General features: G+C 44.0%; 1 protein-coding gene across 1 annotated transcript in view; it reads left to right on the top strand.

Moving 5' to 3' along the window:
* Positions 1 to 17,524, top strand: part of sp4 (sp4 transcription factor) — a 39,506-nt gene that overhangs the window by 15,612 nt on the left and 6,370 nt on the right. Inside the window, exon 5 of the mRNA XM_042346973.1 lies at positions 12,573 to 12,807. Within this exon, the coding sequence (XP_042202907.1) occupies positions 12,573 to 12,807 (235 nt within the window). The remainder of the gene's footprint in view (positions 1 to 12,572; positions 12,808 to 17,524) is intronic.

Raw genomic sequence — 17,524 nt, 5'->3', positions numbered from 1 at the left:
ATTGCCATATACCTTTGCTCCCATCTACTCTCTGCTCAAGCCCCCCATCTGGTTTCCACCCTGCCCACAGCACTGAAACAGCGCAGGTCAAAGTCTCCAACAAAATATTCTGTCTCTGCTACTAGGGCTCCCTCTGCCTCCTTGACCTCTGCCACTTTTAACACAATTAACACATCCTTAACCGCCTCCCTTCCCTATCCATCTCCATAGCTCAGAGACACTACCCCGGGGCTGTGCAGAGCACTATATAAATCCACGTTGTTGTTGTTGACTACACTCATTCCATTACTGCCTTACCTTGCACTCTACTTTCTCTCCTCTAATGGTTTCTTCTCCTGCTCTTTCACATTGCCTTTGCTGAATACCTCAGCGCCCTATCATTCTCCCTCTCTTTTCCTCATCTACATGCTACCTCTTGGCTTCGTCACCCACAGACACAGAGTGAACTTCCACATGACTGTGGATGACATCCAAATCTACTTTTACACTCTACTCGTGATTCTAAGTCCACCAATGCTCTGTCCGCTTGTCTGTCAGGCATGAAGTCCTGGATCAACAACAAGATTACATTTGGGGAGGATGTCCCAAGGTGCTAATCAGACAATTTCCTACAATTCAATATGGACCAGACAGAAGCCATTCTCCATGGCCATTCCCTTCTGCTTCTAATCTCCCAAACCTCTCTCTCAAATTCACTGAGCCAGCTTTAGGATTCAGTTCGATCCCCACTTTCTCCCTCATATCTGTCCCTGACCAAGACTGCCTTCCTTCATCTCCCATCACATTAACCCCTATCTCACACCAAATGTCGCTGAGACCCTTATTTTTGCCTGATTATTATTTGTGTGGGAAACAATACAATATTTAGCTGACAGATAGGACTTGGAATAATAGATTGGGGAGGAGCACTTTGTCTCGCTTAGTTTGTGTCACTCTCGCCTCTGAGTCAGAAGGTTGTGTGTTCAAACCCACCTGTCAAGACTTTGAACTCATAGTTTGGGCTGACCTTACAATACGGTGCTGGGGAATTTTACATAAAATGATTTGAGGCCATTTAAGAGTACGTTGGGTGGTGCTTGTTACTTTCCTGATTGAATCTCGTTTCTTTATGCTCAATTTCTTCTCTATGCTGGTTTAATCATGAAGACAGAAGATCCTCTCAAAGGGAATGTTATTGTAAACTTTAACAGTAATATAGATTTCAGAGTAAAAGTTTTATAAACTGAGAATTCAACATATAGTCTCTGGTCTGTACTAAGAAGTCTGGTATTAGTCTGTGTAAGGACACGACCATTGGCCTCAGACCCTTGATAGAGATAAATGAGTCATGAATTCCCATTTCTAATTGCAGTCCAGTGATTCTTGTTAGAAAGTGCATTTGTACAATTTATTATAATAATCCTTGCATTTGATACAGCGCTTTTCACGTCTTCAAGACGTCTCAAAGCGCCTCACAGAATATACTGTAAAGTGAATTGACTGTATATTGGTGAACAAAATGCAGCAGCCAATTGCGCACAACAGTGTCCACAAACAGTTGTGGACTGAGTGACCAAATATTATTTTTTCGTTTGAGGGATTATTATCAGATGTGTGGAGTAAGGAAACTTGCCCAAGGTTTCACCCTGCTGGGAATCTAACCCAGGTCTCTCGCTTGCGAGACGAGTGCTCTACCACTGAGCTACAGGACTCTAATTTATCTGTAGATTAAATTTGGTTGTCACTGCTAATAACCACTCACATAGAGTCCATTGAGGCTTTCAAAAAGGAAGAAAAAGGCTTGATGGGGAATGGGAATAAGTCAGGGCAGTGGGATTGAATGGATAGCTTGCTCTTGAGAGCTGGTGCAGACTTGATGGGCCAAATATCTTTCTGTGCTGTAAATTTCTATGACTCTATATGTATAGGATTAGGTGGAATATCAGAACTGTAGGAAACCTTGGAACCCAACAGTCGGCACCATCAGGAGTGGAGCGAACATTGGGACAGACAAAAACACAAGGGGTGATAGAGAATATGGTTCTTAACAACTCTGTAATAATTTTTATGGTACAAATTAAAAAGCACACATTGGAATGATTTATGAAGATGTCACTTCGACATTGCCTTCTTGTGTCAACACAGATGGCAGCAACCTGACAACCCAGAAGTTAGTATATATCCAGATGGCCAGTCCATGATTGACAAGCAACTTGATTCCACATGATATCTGCTTTATACACAAACCCATCTGGTCTCAGTTTTCTCCTTCCTGAGCCAGGTGGGCCCACAGTACTCTAGGGAATTGCTGATGACAGACCAGCCAGGCTGGTTGCAGGTAGGATTTGGAGGTGCAGACTGAGGGCCGAGATTCTTTCCACTTGGCTTCTATTTACCCTGCAAGCTAAAGCCCTGATGAGTAGGGTGGGCCTAGCTGGACAAGCAATGGGAGGTTTTGCCAGATAGTGCTCTCAATGGTAAATTAAGGGGTTGTAGCCATTTAAACTCCAGCAACCCTCAAAGCCCACTCTAGGGTCCCCCAAGCCTTTGCTCTTATCAACCTGCACCTAATAGTACTTTCTGGAATTCAGTAACCAGTGTCCGTCTGTCCAGTGCGAGAATGGACATTCCATTCCACAGAGAGAAATTTCCAAGAGCAGGTGGCAAACGTGGAACTCGGTTTAGTTTGGATACTTTTTACGCATTTTATTATAATAATATAATCCTTGCATTTGATATAGAGCCTTATCACATCATCGATATCTGAAAGTACTTCACAGGACACTTTACTGAAAAGCGTGTATTTTGTGGGGGAAATAGAGCAGCAAATGTCCATGCAGTGAGTGACTAATTTTATTTGGGGGATTTGTTGGAAACTCCCTTCTCTTTTTGAATAGTGCCTTGGGGTCTTTAACATCCACCTGAACAGGCAGACAGGACCTCGATTTAATGTCTCATCTGAAGGACGGCACCTCCGACAATGAAACACACCCTCAGCATTGCATTAGTGTCAGCTTAAGAGTATGTGATTCCAAGTCCTGCCGGGTGACTGCAATCCACTCAGGGCGAGAGTGCTGCCACTGAGCCATCGTGAGACAAAATTACATCTTGACCATGTGATAAGACAAAATGATGATAATTAGTATTATCAGATCTCTCATACCTCATACATGTATGTATGCATGTAATAGCGAAAATATGTCTGCATCCTGCTCCCTGGAAGCTTTTGTTCTTTTAGCCTTGTACTTTCTTTAATAATTGCTTTTAGTTAGCTTTAACCATACTGGATCATTAGGCTTTAAATGGTGTGTTCAACAGCTGAACCTGGCAAATTTGGTTGGTTTGCTGAAATTTGGATTTGTGCCAAGAATATTCAATTGGTAGCAACCTGAAACATGAAGCTTGGTATGTTTCAGGTGCTTCGTGGGTCTTTAACCAGTGTTTTTCCAGTGACAGATATTCAGGAACTTTATAATTTAGATTTCAAAGTTATTGTTTAGAAAAGTTTTTTGAAAGAGAGAGAACTTAAATTTTTATTGCGTCTCATCACATCAAAATTTCTCAAAGCGCTTCACAGCTAATTAGTAGTAGCTGCTTTATAGGCGAATGCAGCAGCCATTTGCACCAGCAAGATCCTACAAACAGTCATGAGGTCAATGGCTGTTTTCATTCCTTCCTTTTCACCACATGGGATCTGACATTTACTGGGCTGATTAAGTGCTCCTGAAGTATAACCCAGTGTTCTTTGTTTCCACAGTATCCCCATTCTTTTCTGTGTATGAGCACTATTAACAGCAGTCATTAATGAGGACAATATTATGTTAAATCTCTTGTTTATCTTATGTATCGCCCAAGTTTCGTACTGGTACAGGATTGTGATTTTTGCCATAAAGGCATATTTGGTAGCACACTCCCTCTTTATTCAGAAGGGTGTGAGTTCAAGACCCACTTTGTCACTTTGAACACCTAGTCTAACACTCTAATACAGAGCTGAGGGAGCCCTGTATTGTCGATTATAATAATAAATAATAATAATCCTTGCATTTGATATAGTGCTTTTCACGTCTTCTCAACGTCTCAAAGCACGTCACAGAATAGACTGTAAAGTGAATTGACTATATTTGTGGGCGAAACAGAAGCCAATTGCGCACAGCAGTGTCCCACAAACAGTCGTGGATTGAAATGACCAATTTATTATTGTTTTGTTTTGGAGGGATTATTATTAGGCGTGTGGAGTAAGGAAACTTGCCCAAGGTTTCGCCCTGCCTGGAATTGAACCCAGGTGTCTTGCTTGCAAAGCGAGTGCTCTAACCACTGAGCTACAGGACTCATGAAGATTAGACATTAAGTTCAAGTCCATGCTGTCTGTGAATGCACACTCCACCTCACCAGGCCAGCCAGGAACTTGGGCATCTTGTTCGACCCTCAACTGTCCTTTCTCCCCCATATCCATGACATAACCTGCTCTGCATTCCCCACCTTTGCAACATTGTCTGACTCAGCCACTGCTGCACCCCTCAGGCCGCCGAAACCCTCTTACACGCATTTGTCACCTTAAGGCTCGACTACAGAAACTCCCTCCTTGTTGGCCTCTCCAACTCTTCCATCCACAAGCTGCGGATTATTCAGAACTCTCCCACCCTATCATCAGCAGCCGGGCTTTTAGTCTCTTTGCCCCCACCCTTTGGAACTCCATCCCATAATCCCTTCACGTTGCTCCCTCCCTTGCCTCCTTCAAGGCACGACTCAAGATCCTCCTTTTTGACCGTACCTTCAGCTGCCCTCCTACCTCTCTCCCTTCCCTCATCCCAACCCTGCACCCCAAGCTCGGGTTCTGATCCCCGACTGTTTAGCGCCTTGGGAAGTCCTCCCCACGTGAAAGGCACTTTACAAATGTAGTTTTGTTGTTGTTGTCCTGTCTGCCTTTCAAGTGGATATTAAAAGTCCCATAGTGCTATTTGAAAGATAAGGGAATTTCGGCTGATGTTCTGGACAACAATTCCACATGTAAAATTGGTCATTCACTTTATAACTGTTTGTGGGACATTGCTGTGCACAAATGGCTGCCTCGTTCTTTTTTGTCAGCTAAGTGACTGACACATGTGGAAACCCATCACCATGCTTCAGAGTATTCACACCTGTCTCTTTACATTTTGCAGTAAATCCTATGAATTATTATGAGGCCTTCTGTTGACTTGGAAGGACCGGTATCAAATACAAGAAAGATTATTATTATTATAATTCCTAATGGTCTTTTCTCTATCAAAATTTCCCTTTTTCCTTTAAATGTGTTTGCTGTTTTTTTCCTTTCTGCTATGAGTATGGGTCAGTGAATGCTGGTCACCGTCCAATTGTTGTTTGTTGCTGACCATTGACCGTGAGTGTTGGCAAGCTATTTTGTTCCCTGTAGCATTATAGCTGAGTCTGATATTGTCCTTACTTGGCATTAGCATGCACAGCAGCAGCAGCAGGAGTTACTGGACAGTGATGAGGAGCAGGAAATCTGAATTAGGTCAATTTTGGTGCCCGTAGGGCGCCCCCTGCTAATAACAGCTAACTGCAGACAGTGAATCAAATCTGGGATCTTCAAGATCTGTTTATCTACCTAAAATGTCATGTCTTGATCTTGCACCATTATTGCAATGCTATATCTTCTCTGTTATCGCTCTGGGCTCAGATTGAGTCATTGCCTTAATCTCTCAGGTGCCCTCTTTATAGTAAGGCTTTCACATCACTGCATAATATAACACAACAAGATGCACCAAATGTTGCCCACACTAACTTGGTAAAACGTGAACCTGTTTGATTGTTTGAGGGGTGAGAAAATCAGCTGGAAGCAAAATAAAAGATAGTTGTAGGATAATTATACATTTACCATAGTTTGTGATGAAGTCAAAATGGAGAACAGCATTTTTTTTAGTAATGCACTGTGTCAAAGTTTTCAGTGTGATTTTTATATTCTTTTTATAAGTTGTCGAGTTACATTAGATATGCTTCATCTAGATCAGTGGTGGCCTACCTGTGGCCCGCGGGCCGGAAGTGGCTCGCGGGGCCGTAAAGAAGTGGCCCCCCGAACATTCGCTTGAGTCTAGGTAAGTCCATGTTCGATCGTTAGTGCGTTTTCAGTTTCTCTTGATTGAATATTTCTTGATTTATGCCATAAAGGTTGGCCACCACCGATCTAGATGGAAGAATACTGCAATTCTATAATAGTTCAGCAAAAATCTCTGTTAAAATAGCAAAAATAGCATTTTTTTTCACATGCGTAGTGATTTATTGGGATATCAGCCACTGAAACATTCTACTTCAACCCCTCTATCTCTGTCTTTCTCCCTTTCTATCTTTAAAAGATGTCTTCAAATCTGCCTCTTTGACCATGCACAGGCCACCTCCTTTTTTTCCACCAACCCCCCCTGTTCAGGTCAAGCCTGAGACATTAGTTTTTGTGAAGGACACTATATAAATGTAATCTTATTATTCCTAATAATAATAATAATTCTTGCATTTGATATAGCACCTTATCACATCAAAGTGTAGTGAATGTGTATTTGTAGGTAAATGTGGCAGCCAGTTTGCACACAGGAATGTCCCAGCCAGAACAGCCAGAAGGTGAATGACCAATTTAATTGGTTGATTGTTGGCCAGAAATTGGGAGAAACGTCCTTATCTTTGAGTAACCATGGTATCTATAACGTCCAGTTGGAAAGTAATGGGATTTTGGTTTAACCCCAACAATGCAGCATTCATACCACATTGAATGTCAGCTAGACTTTGATCTCAAAGTACATAACAACAACAGCAAAATTACATTTGTATAGCACCTTTCACGTCGGGAGGTTGTCCCAAGGCGCTGGACAGATAGAGTTACGGACCCTAGCTAAGGGTCGGGGTGGGGGAGGGCGGGGGGGAAGCAGGGAGATCGAAACCACGGTCGAAGAGGAGGGTCTTGAAGGTGGCGAGGGAGGGGGCGAGACGGAGCAACTGTGGGATGGGGTTCCTGAGGGTGGATGCAGAGTGGCGGAAAGCCCGCCTGCCAATAGTAGGGCGAGCAAAGTGGGGGAACGTGAATCAGGCCAGAGCCCGCTGAACAGAGGGAGCAAACAGGGTGGTAGGGATTAGGAGGTCGGAGAGGTAGAGGGGAGCAAGACCGTGGAGGGCTTTGAAGGTGAGGACAAGGATCTTGAACTCTGTGTATCCTCTGTGTTATGGGAAGCCAGTGGAGTTGGGCAAAGATGGGAGTGATAGGGTCGCAGAGCCTGGTGTGGGAGAGGACATGGGCTGCAGAATTCTGAATGATCTGCAGCCTGTGGAGGGAGGAGTTGGGGAGGCCCACAAGCAGTGAGTTTGCATAGTCGAGCCTCGATGTAATGAAGGCGTGTATGTAATCATAGAATCGTACATCACAAAAAGAGGCCATTCGGCCCATCGAGTCTGTGCCGGCTCTTTGAATAGAGCAGTTAATGTCAATCCCACTCCCCAGCCCTTTCCCCATAACCCTGCAAACCCGTCCTCCTCAAATACCCGTCCACCACGTTTTTAAAAGTAGTTATCGAATCGGCCTCGGCCATCCTCTCAGACCTGCGGCGACCTGCGGTGTGAGACAGTGGCAGAGCCGGGCGACGTCGCAGAGGTAGGGGAAGGCAGAGCGGGTCATGGCTCAGATGTGGGGTAGAAAGGATAGTTGAGGGTCAAACAAGACACCAAGGTTCCTGACCGGCTTAGTAAGGTGGAGTGAGCACCATGGATGGTGATTCTGTCAGTGCCTGAGGTGTGGAGGCACTGACAGGAGCCAATCAGGAGAGCCTCGGTCTTGTTGACGTTCAACTAAAAAAGTTAGCTCTCATCCAGGACTTGATGTCTCACAGACATTCTGTCAGCACAGCAGTGGTCAAGGGTGGAGGCAGAGAGGTAGAGTTGGGTGTCATCCGCATGTATGTGGAAGTTGACCCCGTGTCCGCGGATGATGTCACCAAGAGGGAGCATATAGATGTTGAAGAGGAGGGGACCAAGGACAGATCCCTGAGGAACACCACACGAGACAGTCCGAGGGCTAGAGGAGAAACCGTTTGAGGAGATGAAGTGCAGGCGGTGTGAGAGATACGATCCGAACCAATAAAGGACAGCGCCATGGAGGTTGAGGTGAGAGGAGAGGCGATGGATGAGGATAGAGTGGTCGACAGTGTCGAAAGCAGCAGAGAGGTCAAGGAGGACGAGAAGGCAGATGGACAGAATGTCATTTGTCACTTTGACCAGGTCGGTCACAGGACATGAGCATACAACCTCCTGACCCAGAGGCAAGAGGGCTGCCAACCGAGCCAGGCTGTCACAAAAGCAGTAATCCACTCTCTCTGCCTCCGAGCTTCATGTTACTAGGACTCTGTTGGGCTGCAATGTAAAACTAATGTTCTTAACATCATTTCAACAGACAAATGGCTGTGAAATGCCAGGTTACTTCTTTTTTCAGATACATGGTGAGCATTAGCTGCTGTACTGATGTCTTTGTCACAAAGCTGTCAGCTGTCATAAGGTAGCTTTCAAGACATGAATGCAATCCCAATTAGAAACCAATTGAAATGCAAAGCGTATCCAACTTTCCGCAAACTAGCACACTTAAATACCTTACAAAGTTAGCAATACACAAATCAACATACTGAGAGCAAAACTCAGCCCTCTGAAAAAAAATTGTACTGGGAATAAAGAAAACAATCGCATGACAATAAGCAACATGACAGGTTCCTGGAAACTAATAGATTTATTCATGTGTTTGAAGATTTCTTGTGACAACCATTCCCATTACAGGAGTGTATGGGAACACAGCTGAATGTTGGGCGTTAATAAAATACATGGTACCAAGAAGACTAAAGTAGTCATACAAGCCAGTTCTTCTCCATTGTGAAGGAGAGTGTTGTGTACTATTGTGTGGAAGAGAGCCAGAATTGAGATGTGATACTTGGAAGAGGTAGCATTGGAGAGAATGCAGTGTAGATGTATGAAGATGCTTCCAGGGACGTGTGCTATCAAGAATGATTGGCCAGGTTAAAGCAATTTTCTGGAGATGAGACAATTGAGATGGAGGGCCCTGACAGAGGTGTTTCAAAATATGACGGGAATGAATAAGTGGGTGTTGATGGGCTGTCCTCACCTGCTGGTGTTCCTAAAGGAGGGAACGCAAATATAAAATAGTCTACAGCATAGCTAAAAGGAGTTTAGGAGGATTGTCTTTACCCAGAAGGTGGTGAGAATGTGGAACTCACTCCTGGAAGCTGTGGTCGAAACAAAAAGCATCAGCATTATATAAGAGGAATCTTGATGCCTACATGAGGCAGAAGGGAATATAGGGACGTCTGAGAGAGGATTTAGAGGTGTAGAGGCTCGTGTGGAATATAAACCCTGGCATGGACGACATATCCTGTTTGCTAATGTGTTATAGTAGCTACAGTGCATTTCAGAATTTTCCATAACCCACATAGAATACAGTAATAGGACTTCCAGTATCACTTATGTAGATCACTGACTTATACTTGTAGATTGTACTGACTTTGCCGAGAAGGCAATCTAAATGTTACACTTAGCCACAAATCTCATGGTTTAATAATCCCCATAACATAATGTTTGTTACTCTCAGCTTTAGTTGGCACTTTTTTTTGGAGGAGGGAGAAGCTTGGAGGGCAATATTTTTTTAAATAAAATAATTTCTACAAACTATGTTTTCAGTACTTTGTTTCGGATCCTATTTTGTTCCAATCATCTCCCCTTAAGTGACGGCTCTTCCCAAATGGCCTTTCTTCATGTGTGAACATAGACAGTGAGTGGCGGCAGGCAGTTACTCTTTGGAGGGCCTTACAGTCATCATGATCTGTTTCCTCCCATCACCCACACATGTATTTTTTCTAGCAGGAGTTCTTGGTTTTGCACTAGGAATGCTGGTTAATTTAATTTATTTTTTTCCCCTTCCCCAATGGCTCAGGAGTACTAGAAAAATTGCAGCCTTTCTGGCAAAGATTTAGGAATCCTACGTAATACCTTATGGTTTATATGCCTTAGTGCTGCATTGGGTAGTGCCTTTGCCCACTAGAGGGAACCAGAAATGACCCATTTCCAATTTAGGTGAGAAATAATCGGATTAAATCCACACTAAAATCTTTGAAGTTTGAGAATAGTTGTATTCACAAGTTAAAAACAATCTGCTTTTGTAGTTAATATTGTGTTTTTTTTCTGAGGAGCTTTCAGATAACAGGAAAGGGAAATTCACAGATCTGAATTTAATAATCATGGCACTTGATGTAGCGCCTTATATTGTAACATCTCAAAGCGCTTGATTGAGGTATTTTACTGGTGACTATTTTTGAAGGCGAACCCAGCTGCCAATTTGTACACAGCAATGTACCACAAATGCCATTCAGTGAGTGATCAGTTTTATCTGGTGGATAATTCACCAGGACACCGAAAGAAATTCCTTTCTCTTTGAATATTGGCATTGGATCTTTAATGTCCACCTGAACAGGCAGACAGGACCGGAGTTTGACTTCTTATTCCAAAGGATAGCACCTCTGACAATGCAGCGTAGCCTAAGCATGTATTGGAGTGCCAGCCTAGGCTATGATCTTAAAGTCCCAATGTAGGGCTGGGACACACAACCTTCTGACTCAGAGGCAATTGTGTTACCAAATGAGCCAGGCTACTGAAAGCTTGATTTAGTGGAGAAAATATTAAGGGGAACATGGACCAAACCTAGAAAATCCTGAGTGTGATGGATAACCTAATTGCAAGCAGATTATTTTCTTGCGAAGCAGAGGCTACAAGTACAAAATTACCAAATTGAAACAAGACTGTATTGTGCGTAGATGCTGCCTCGCAGCATGCCCGTGAAGGGCATGCAAGTTGTTGTTATATCAGAAGAACCACATGTATAGTGGCTGAGTATTTCCCTTTCACCTCTGAATACTGAGCTTGAATACACAGCACTTTGATAGGATAATTTGGAAGAGCATTTTGTGCAATGAATTTTTAAAATATTTACAACTTACTTCTGTGAGGGTGGCCCCCACAACACAAAGTCTTGAGTTCGCTCCCTTGGTCATCTCACTCAGAAAGGGCACAAAAATATCTAGTCAGGAAGTGGAAATGTCGCTCTGGTGGCATATGAGATGCTCTTCTGAGGTTGTGGCTAAAACATGTTTTTAGGTTAGCTCTTCTGTGTGCTAAGCTGTTCTGTACTGTACTTGATATAGGAATACGTGAGGATGACCACAAGTGCCTGAAATGGACAAGTGCTCTATTCTCTAGTACTAACATCCTGTGTAAAAGTTCACCGATTTTATTTTGGTGGAGAGGATACAGGATTGAAATCAATTTAGCTCCCTCCGTCTGTCCAATAAGGATCCATCAAACTTTGTTTGAACATTATGAGCTTCTGTTTGTAATCTTACAAAATAATAGCTCAATCCCTCTGTCTTGCCCCCTCTTTACCCGTCTTCAGATCACACTTGAAGACTTCCCTCTTTTACTGTGCCTGCAGTTGCAGGATTTTCTTCCCACTTGGCATAAAACTACTCCATTGTTCAGCCCTCTAAGAAGTTACCCTGGCATGGGAAGGGCGCTGCAGGAATATAAATTGTTGTTGGTCTTTGTTTCTTGAAAAGCTAATTCAGTCATTTAACAACTTCTCCAAAAATTTAAATATTAAACAGATTATTGTGCAAAGATTTGGATGTGAAATAATAATAAGAGAAGGGAGTTTCTCCCGGCATCCTGGCCAACATTCCCTCAAATAAGATTAGTCATTCATTTCCTGGCGCAGTTCTGCTGCCGCATTTGCCTATAAACGCACAGTGCTCGATTTCATAATAAATCCTGTGAAGTGTTTTGAGACATCCTTCCAACGTGAAAAGGCACTATACCAAATGTGAGGATTATTATTAATAATTCTTATACTTGGTATAGCGCCTTTCACATCAGGGGGCATCCCAAAGCGTTTACAGAATTTTACTGTAAAGTGTAGTCAGTGTCTGTGTTTTGTAGGCAAAAGTGAATAAAGTGCAACCAGAAATTTTTGATAAAACTACATAGCTCTCATCATTTAATCTTAACTGATAGCAAGGTGACTAATCTAACAGGATAAGCAGCACCTGAGAAAAGGTGGGTTGGTATTGAATAATACATTCTGAAACTAGAGATTTGCAACAAGTAAAAGGGTATTTATTTGCAAAAATGCATATAGAGAGAATTTGAATGCAATTGTAGACTTCCAGCTATTGCTATTAGTAGTAGTATAAATTAATTCTCAATTTTTGAGAATCTTTTGTTATTTTTAAAAACTGAACGCTTAAGTAGAAAATGGAGGAAGATTTAGATGGAAAATAATTTGATTATTTTATCAGGTGAAAGTATTGTGCACAGACATGGTCAAGGTAGAATTATAGAATCCTAGAAATTGCAACACGAATGAAGGTCATTTGGTCCCTGGAGCCTGTGCAAAAATGCCAGGTTCTGGGCTATTTGTTCCAATCTCAACTCCCCGCACACTTTCATGTTTCTTTATTGTCCAATGCTCATCCAGATCAAATCGGTTTGCATCTATTTGTGTTCCACAGGTCAACAGAGCCAGGATGGAGGAGACACCAAATGGCATTTAAAAGTACAACCTGCATCTGTAACTCCAGTTACAGTAGCTGTTGGAAACATTGCAAATGCAACGCTAGGCACAGTTAGCCCTAACAATATCACCCAGGTACAGCTGCAGACAACTAGTGACCAAGACACGCAGCCTGGCAAAAGGCTTAGAAGGGTTGCCTGCTCATGCCCCAACTGCAAAGATGGGGAAGGAAGGTGAGTGACGCTAATTTTAGAAGTTTATTCAAAGTCCTGGGGCATGAATTTCTAGGAGCTATTTTTGAATTAATCTGATTAAGTGAGAGTTTCAAAAAGGACATTGTACCATAGGAGGCGGAATAGAGGAAAGTATTAAATTGCAGTTTTCTAATTTTATGTCAGTGGAGTTTTGTGGTTTGGGTGAGAGATTTTTGATTTGAGATGAAACATTTTGGCACATCCGCATCAATATTATAGAACAGGCAAGATTAAAAGCAATAAATGTGAGAAAAGCTTAGATTTTGGTATGAATACACTATACCCTAACCTCAATTTTACAAGAGCATTGCCCTAGTTTGATGTTGAACCAGCCATCCTGGTGACTCTGCTGAATAATATCGCGAATATAATATCCATTTGTGCCAAATTATAGTGATGACACTGCAAAACTACAAGAAAGTCGTTGAAACAATTTAGCTTAGGCTCCATGTAAGATACTAATCCTTCCAGACCTGGATTATTATCTAAGAAGCTTTCAATGTTCAAAGGATAAATGACAAAGGTTTATTGACTGGATCCAAAAAATGTTTTTAGACGTACGAAGCCTCACAGGTGAGGTGGGAAGCTGTGGGCATCACGTGAGCTGCTCAGTGCGGTGTTGGTAAATGTGCTAGGAATCTAGCGGGAATCTACATTGGGCTTGTGAAAATTGGTAATGAACTTCAATTCACTTAGAACTGGCCCCTGGAAAGGGTATCTGTACACTAATACACTAAATCAGAGATGGCTGTGTTAGACAGGTGGTTGCTGAATAGATACCGTTTATTATGGAATATTGATTGATTAGGCTCTAATAGAAGGGGTGGTCCCAGTAGTACAAGCATAGGAAGCTTGCTAGATAGACAGTGCTTTCAATGGCAAGCTAATCGGTATTAGCTGGTTTGAGTCCAGCAATACCCCAAGGTTCAGTCTGAGGTTGCTTTACTCTTGCCAACCTGTGATTAATGCTCTCTGAAATTCGGTAAGCAGAGACCATGCCTCTAGGGAGATGGTTTCCATTCCAGACACAGGGAAATTTCCATGTGCAGGTGGCATACATTTGTGGAATTCTGACTGGTCTGGATACTTTAAAGCATGACTGACCAAAAAAAAATTACCCAATATTCATTGTTTTATCCAATGTTAAAACATCTTACATTAAATGAAAAGAGCTTCCTTCAAACCTCAGCAATTTACTTTTGGGAAATATCTCATTCTGGTCTCCCAGCTGAGGCAGTGAACAAGTAGTCCCTTCTCCTCTCTTCCCCCTTGCCTCCTTCAAGGCCGGTCTCAAGACCCTTCTCTTCGACCGTGCCTTTGGTCTCCCTCCCACCTCTCTGCCTTCCCTCACCCCTACACCACCCCTTCCCCCATGCTCGGGCCCTGGCACCTGACTGTTCAGCGCTTTGGGACGTCCTCCCGACGTGAAAGGCGCTCTATAAATGTAATTTTGTTGTTGTTGTTGTAGCCTGCTTCCTGGTCGCTGCTTATTCCTTAGCCATGTTCTGGAAAATATTTAAGAGCGCCGCAAGATTCTTGCCTTCTCATGTTTCCTTCCTGTAGGGAAGTGGCGGCCCTCTGCTTGGCACTTTCCCCAATACCATGTCTGAATTTGTTTTGTTTGGTCAGCTAGGCGTCTGTCACATGTACAAATCCATCGCCCATGGTTTAGCGTCTCCAAACCAAACTGAGAATTCCATGCATCCCACCTACACAAGTGCAACTTAGGTGTGAGGATAGATCCCTAGCTTTCCATTCTATCACACATCCGTTCCCTAACCAGCACTGCTTTTTTCCAACTCCACCACATTGCCTGCCTCCATCCAAACCTCATAACCAATGTATCTGAAACCCTTGTCCATGCCTTCGTCACTTCCCGACTGGACTATTCCAATACCCTCCTGGCTAGTTTCCCCAGCTCCATCATACACAAAATCCAATTAATTCAAAACTCCGCTGCACAGATACTCACCCACACGAAACTCTGTAACCGCATCACACCATTCCTTGCCAGGCTCCATTGGCTCCCAATCACCAAATGGATTGATTTCAAGATCCTCTCACTTGTTTTCAAATCTTTTCATTTCCTCACACTTCCCTACCTATCCAACCTACTTCCCCCCACTCCATCACCTGCTGCATCTGCTCAACTGGCTCCGGCCTCCTATTTCCGCTCAGCTGTCTCTACCCTTCTGACCACTAATCCCCTCCCTATCGTCCCCTCATAATCTGGCCCCCACCCATCCCTCCACACCTTCGAACCTGTCTCCCCCTCCTCCCTCATCACCACCATAACCCACATGAAACCCTCTCTCGTTACTTCCCAGCTTCAGCTCTTTCCCCCCTACTCACAGACATCATAAACCTCTCCTTCTCCACTGGTACTGTTCCCATCCCATTAAAAAATGTCTGTCATCACTCCTATCCTTAAAAAATCCTCCCTGGACCCATCACTGTGCACAAACGTCCGCCCTATCTCCAGCCTCCCTTTCCTTTTCAAGGTCCTGTAACGAGTTTTTGCTTCCCAGCTTCACTGCTCTCCCGCCACTCCCTTCTTGAACCCCTCCAATAGGGTTTCCGTGCCGCCCACAGCACAGAAATAGCTTTGGTCAAAGTGACAAATGACATTTTGTCCTTCTATGACTAGGGCTCCCTTGCCTCCTGGTCCTCCTTGATCTCTCTGCTGCCAGCCATACCATTAACCACTCTATCCTCATCCACCGCTTCTCCTCTCACCTCAACCTTCATGATTATGTCCTTGAATGGACCATCTCTACTTCATCTCCACAAACAGCTTCTCCTCTAGCCCCTGCACTGTCTCGTGCAGCGTTCCTCAGGGCTCTGTCCTTGATCCCCTCTTCAGTATCTATATGGTCCCTCTTGGTGACATCATCTGCAGACATGGAGTCAATTTACATATGTATGCGGATGACACGCAACTCTAATAATAATAAATAATAATCCTTGCATTTGATATAGCGTCGGGAGGACATCCCAAAGCGCTTCACAGAACACACAGTAAAGTGAATTGACTGTATATTTGTGGAAGAACGCGGCAGCCAATTGCGCACAGCAATGTCCCACAAACAGTCGTAGATTGAAAATGATCAATTTATTATTGTTTTTGGGTTTTGGAGGGATTATTATTAGGCGTGTGGAGTAAGGAAACTTGCCCAAGGTTTCGCCCTGCCTGGAATTGACCTCAGGTCTCTCGCTTGCAAAGCGAGTCCTTAACCACTGATCTACAGGACCCTATCTCTCTGTCTCCACCCTTAACTCTGTCAGACATCAAGTCCTGGATGAGAGTTTTCCTGATTGGTTCCCATCAGCATCTCCTCACCTCAGGCGCTGACAGCATTACCATCCAAGGATGCACACTCCACCTTACTAAGCCAGTCCGGAATCTTGGCATCTTGTTTGATCCTCAACTATCCTTTCTACCTCACATCTGCACCATGACCCACTCTGCCTTTCCCCCATCTCCGCAACATCACCCAGCTCTGCCACTGTCTCACACCGCAAGCCGCCGAGACCCTCATACATAACATCGAGGCTGACTACGCAAACTCCCTGCTTGCCAGCTTCCCCAATTCCTCCTTGCATAGGCTGCAGATCATCCAGAACTCTGTAGCCCGTGTCCTCTCCAGCACCAGGCTCAGCGATCCCATCACCCCCATCCACGCCTGACTCCACTGGCTTCCTGTCACACAGAGAATACAGTTCAAGATCCTGATCCTCACCTTTGAAGCCCCCCACGGCCCTGCTCCCCCATAGCTCTGCGACCTTCTAACCCCCTAGCAGCCTGCTCACTCCCTCTGCTCAGCAGGCTCCAGTCTGCTTCACGTCTTCCGCCTCGCCCGTCCCACCATTGGTGGGCAGGCCTTCTGTCACTGTCACTGCCCCGACCCTCTGTAACTCCATCCTGAAGTCCCTCTGCCTCACCCCCTCCCTTTCCACCTTCAAGATCCACCTCGAGACCCTCCGCTTTGACCGTGCCTTTGGTCACCCTCCTTCCCCCCTGCCCTCCAGTCTCACTGATTCCAGCTCGGGTCCGAAACACTGAGTGTCCAGCGTGCAGCATCCTTGCGACGTGAAAGGCGCTATACAAATGTAATTTTGTGGTGGTTGTTATCCCCTTCCCCAGGTGGATAGTATTCAGTATCTCGTAATTTGGGAACACCTCACACAAGGAATCAGTGACATGAACTCAGCATTCAGTGTTGTGTTAAGAAAACCAGTTATATCCCTTCGATATTGTGCTTGTCTCACTGATAGCACAGGTCTCCTGTGAACCTGCGCTTAACTGCAAGTCTGGTGGTCTGGCTACCAGCACTGATTAGCCAGCTTCTTCTGCGAAAACATGGCCAGTTGTAGGGTCTTCACCTCCTGAGTGCCTGAGTACTATTTGCTACTAACATTATGCTAGAAGTGATTCAAGCGTCATTTTCTGTGCATGACTCACATACGTGCAGTACACATGAAATTATGTCAGCAGTGATCTCACAACCTTGTTTATAGTGCGGTCATTGAGACATTAGACCCAGCTGATTGCATTACAGTGAGGATTCCCTGTAATATGTAAACTGCTCCTGCACCTCATATAATGAGGTAGTGTATCTAATTTAAGGTGTTTAAATTACTTCTGATGGCGTATTATATTGTTTCTGTAAACATTTGATTACCTCACGCCAGGATT

The sequence above is a fragment of the Callorhinchus milii genome, unplaced genomic scaffold (assembly GCF_018977255.1).
Source record: "Callorhinchus milii isolate IMCB2004 unplaced genomic scaffold, IMCB_Cmil_1.0 Scaffold2, whole genome shotgun sequence".
Classification (NCBI taxonomy): Eukaryota; Metazoa; Chordata; class Chondrichthyes; order Chimaeriformes; family Callorhinchidae; genus Callorhinchus; species Callorhinchus milii.
The sequence above is the reverse complement of the archived record's forward strand: the minus strand, read 5'-3'. Positions and strand labels throughout refer to the sequence as shown.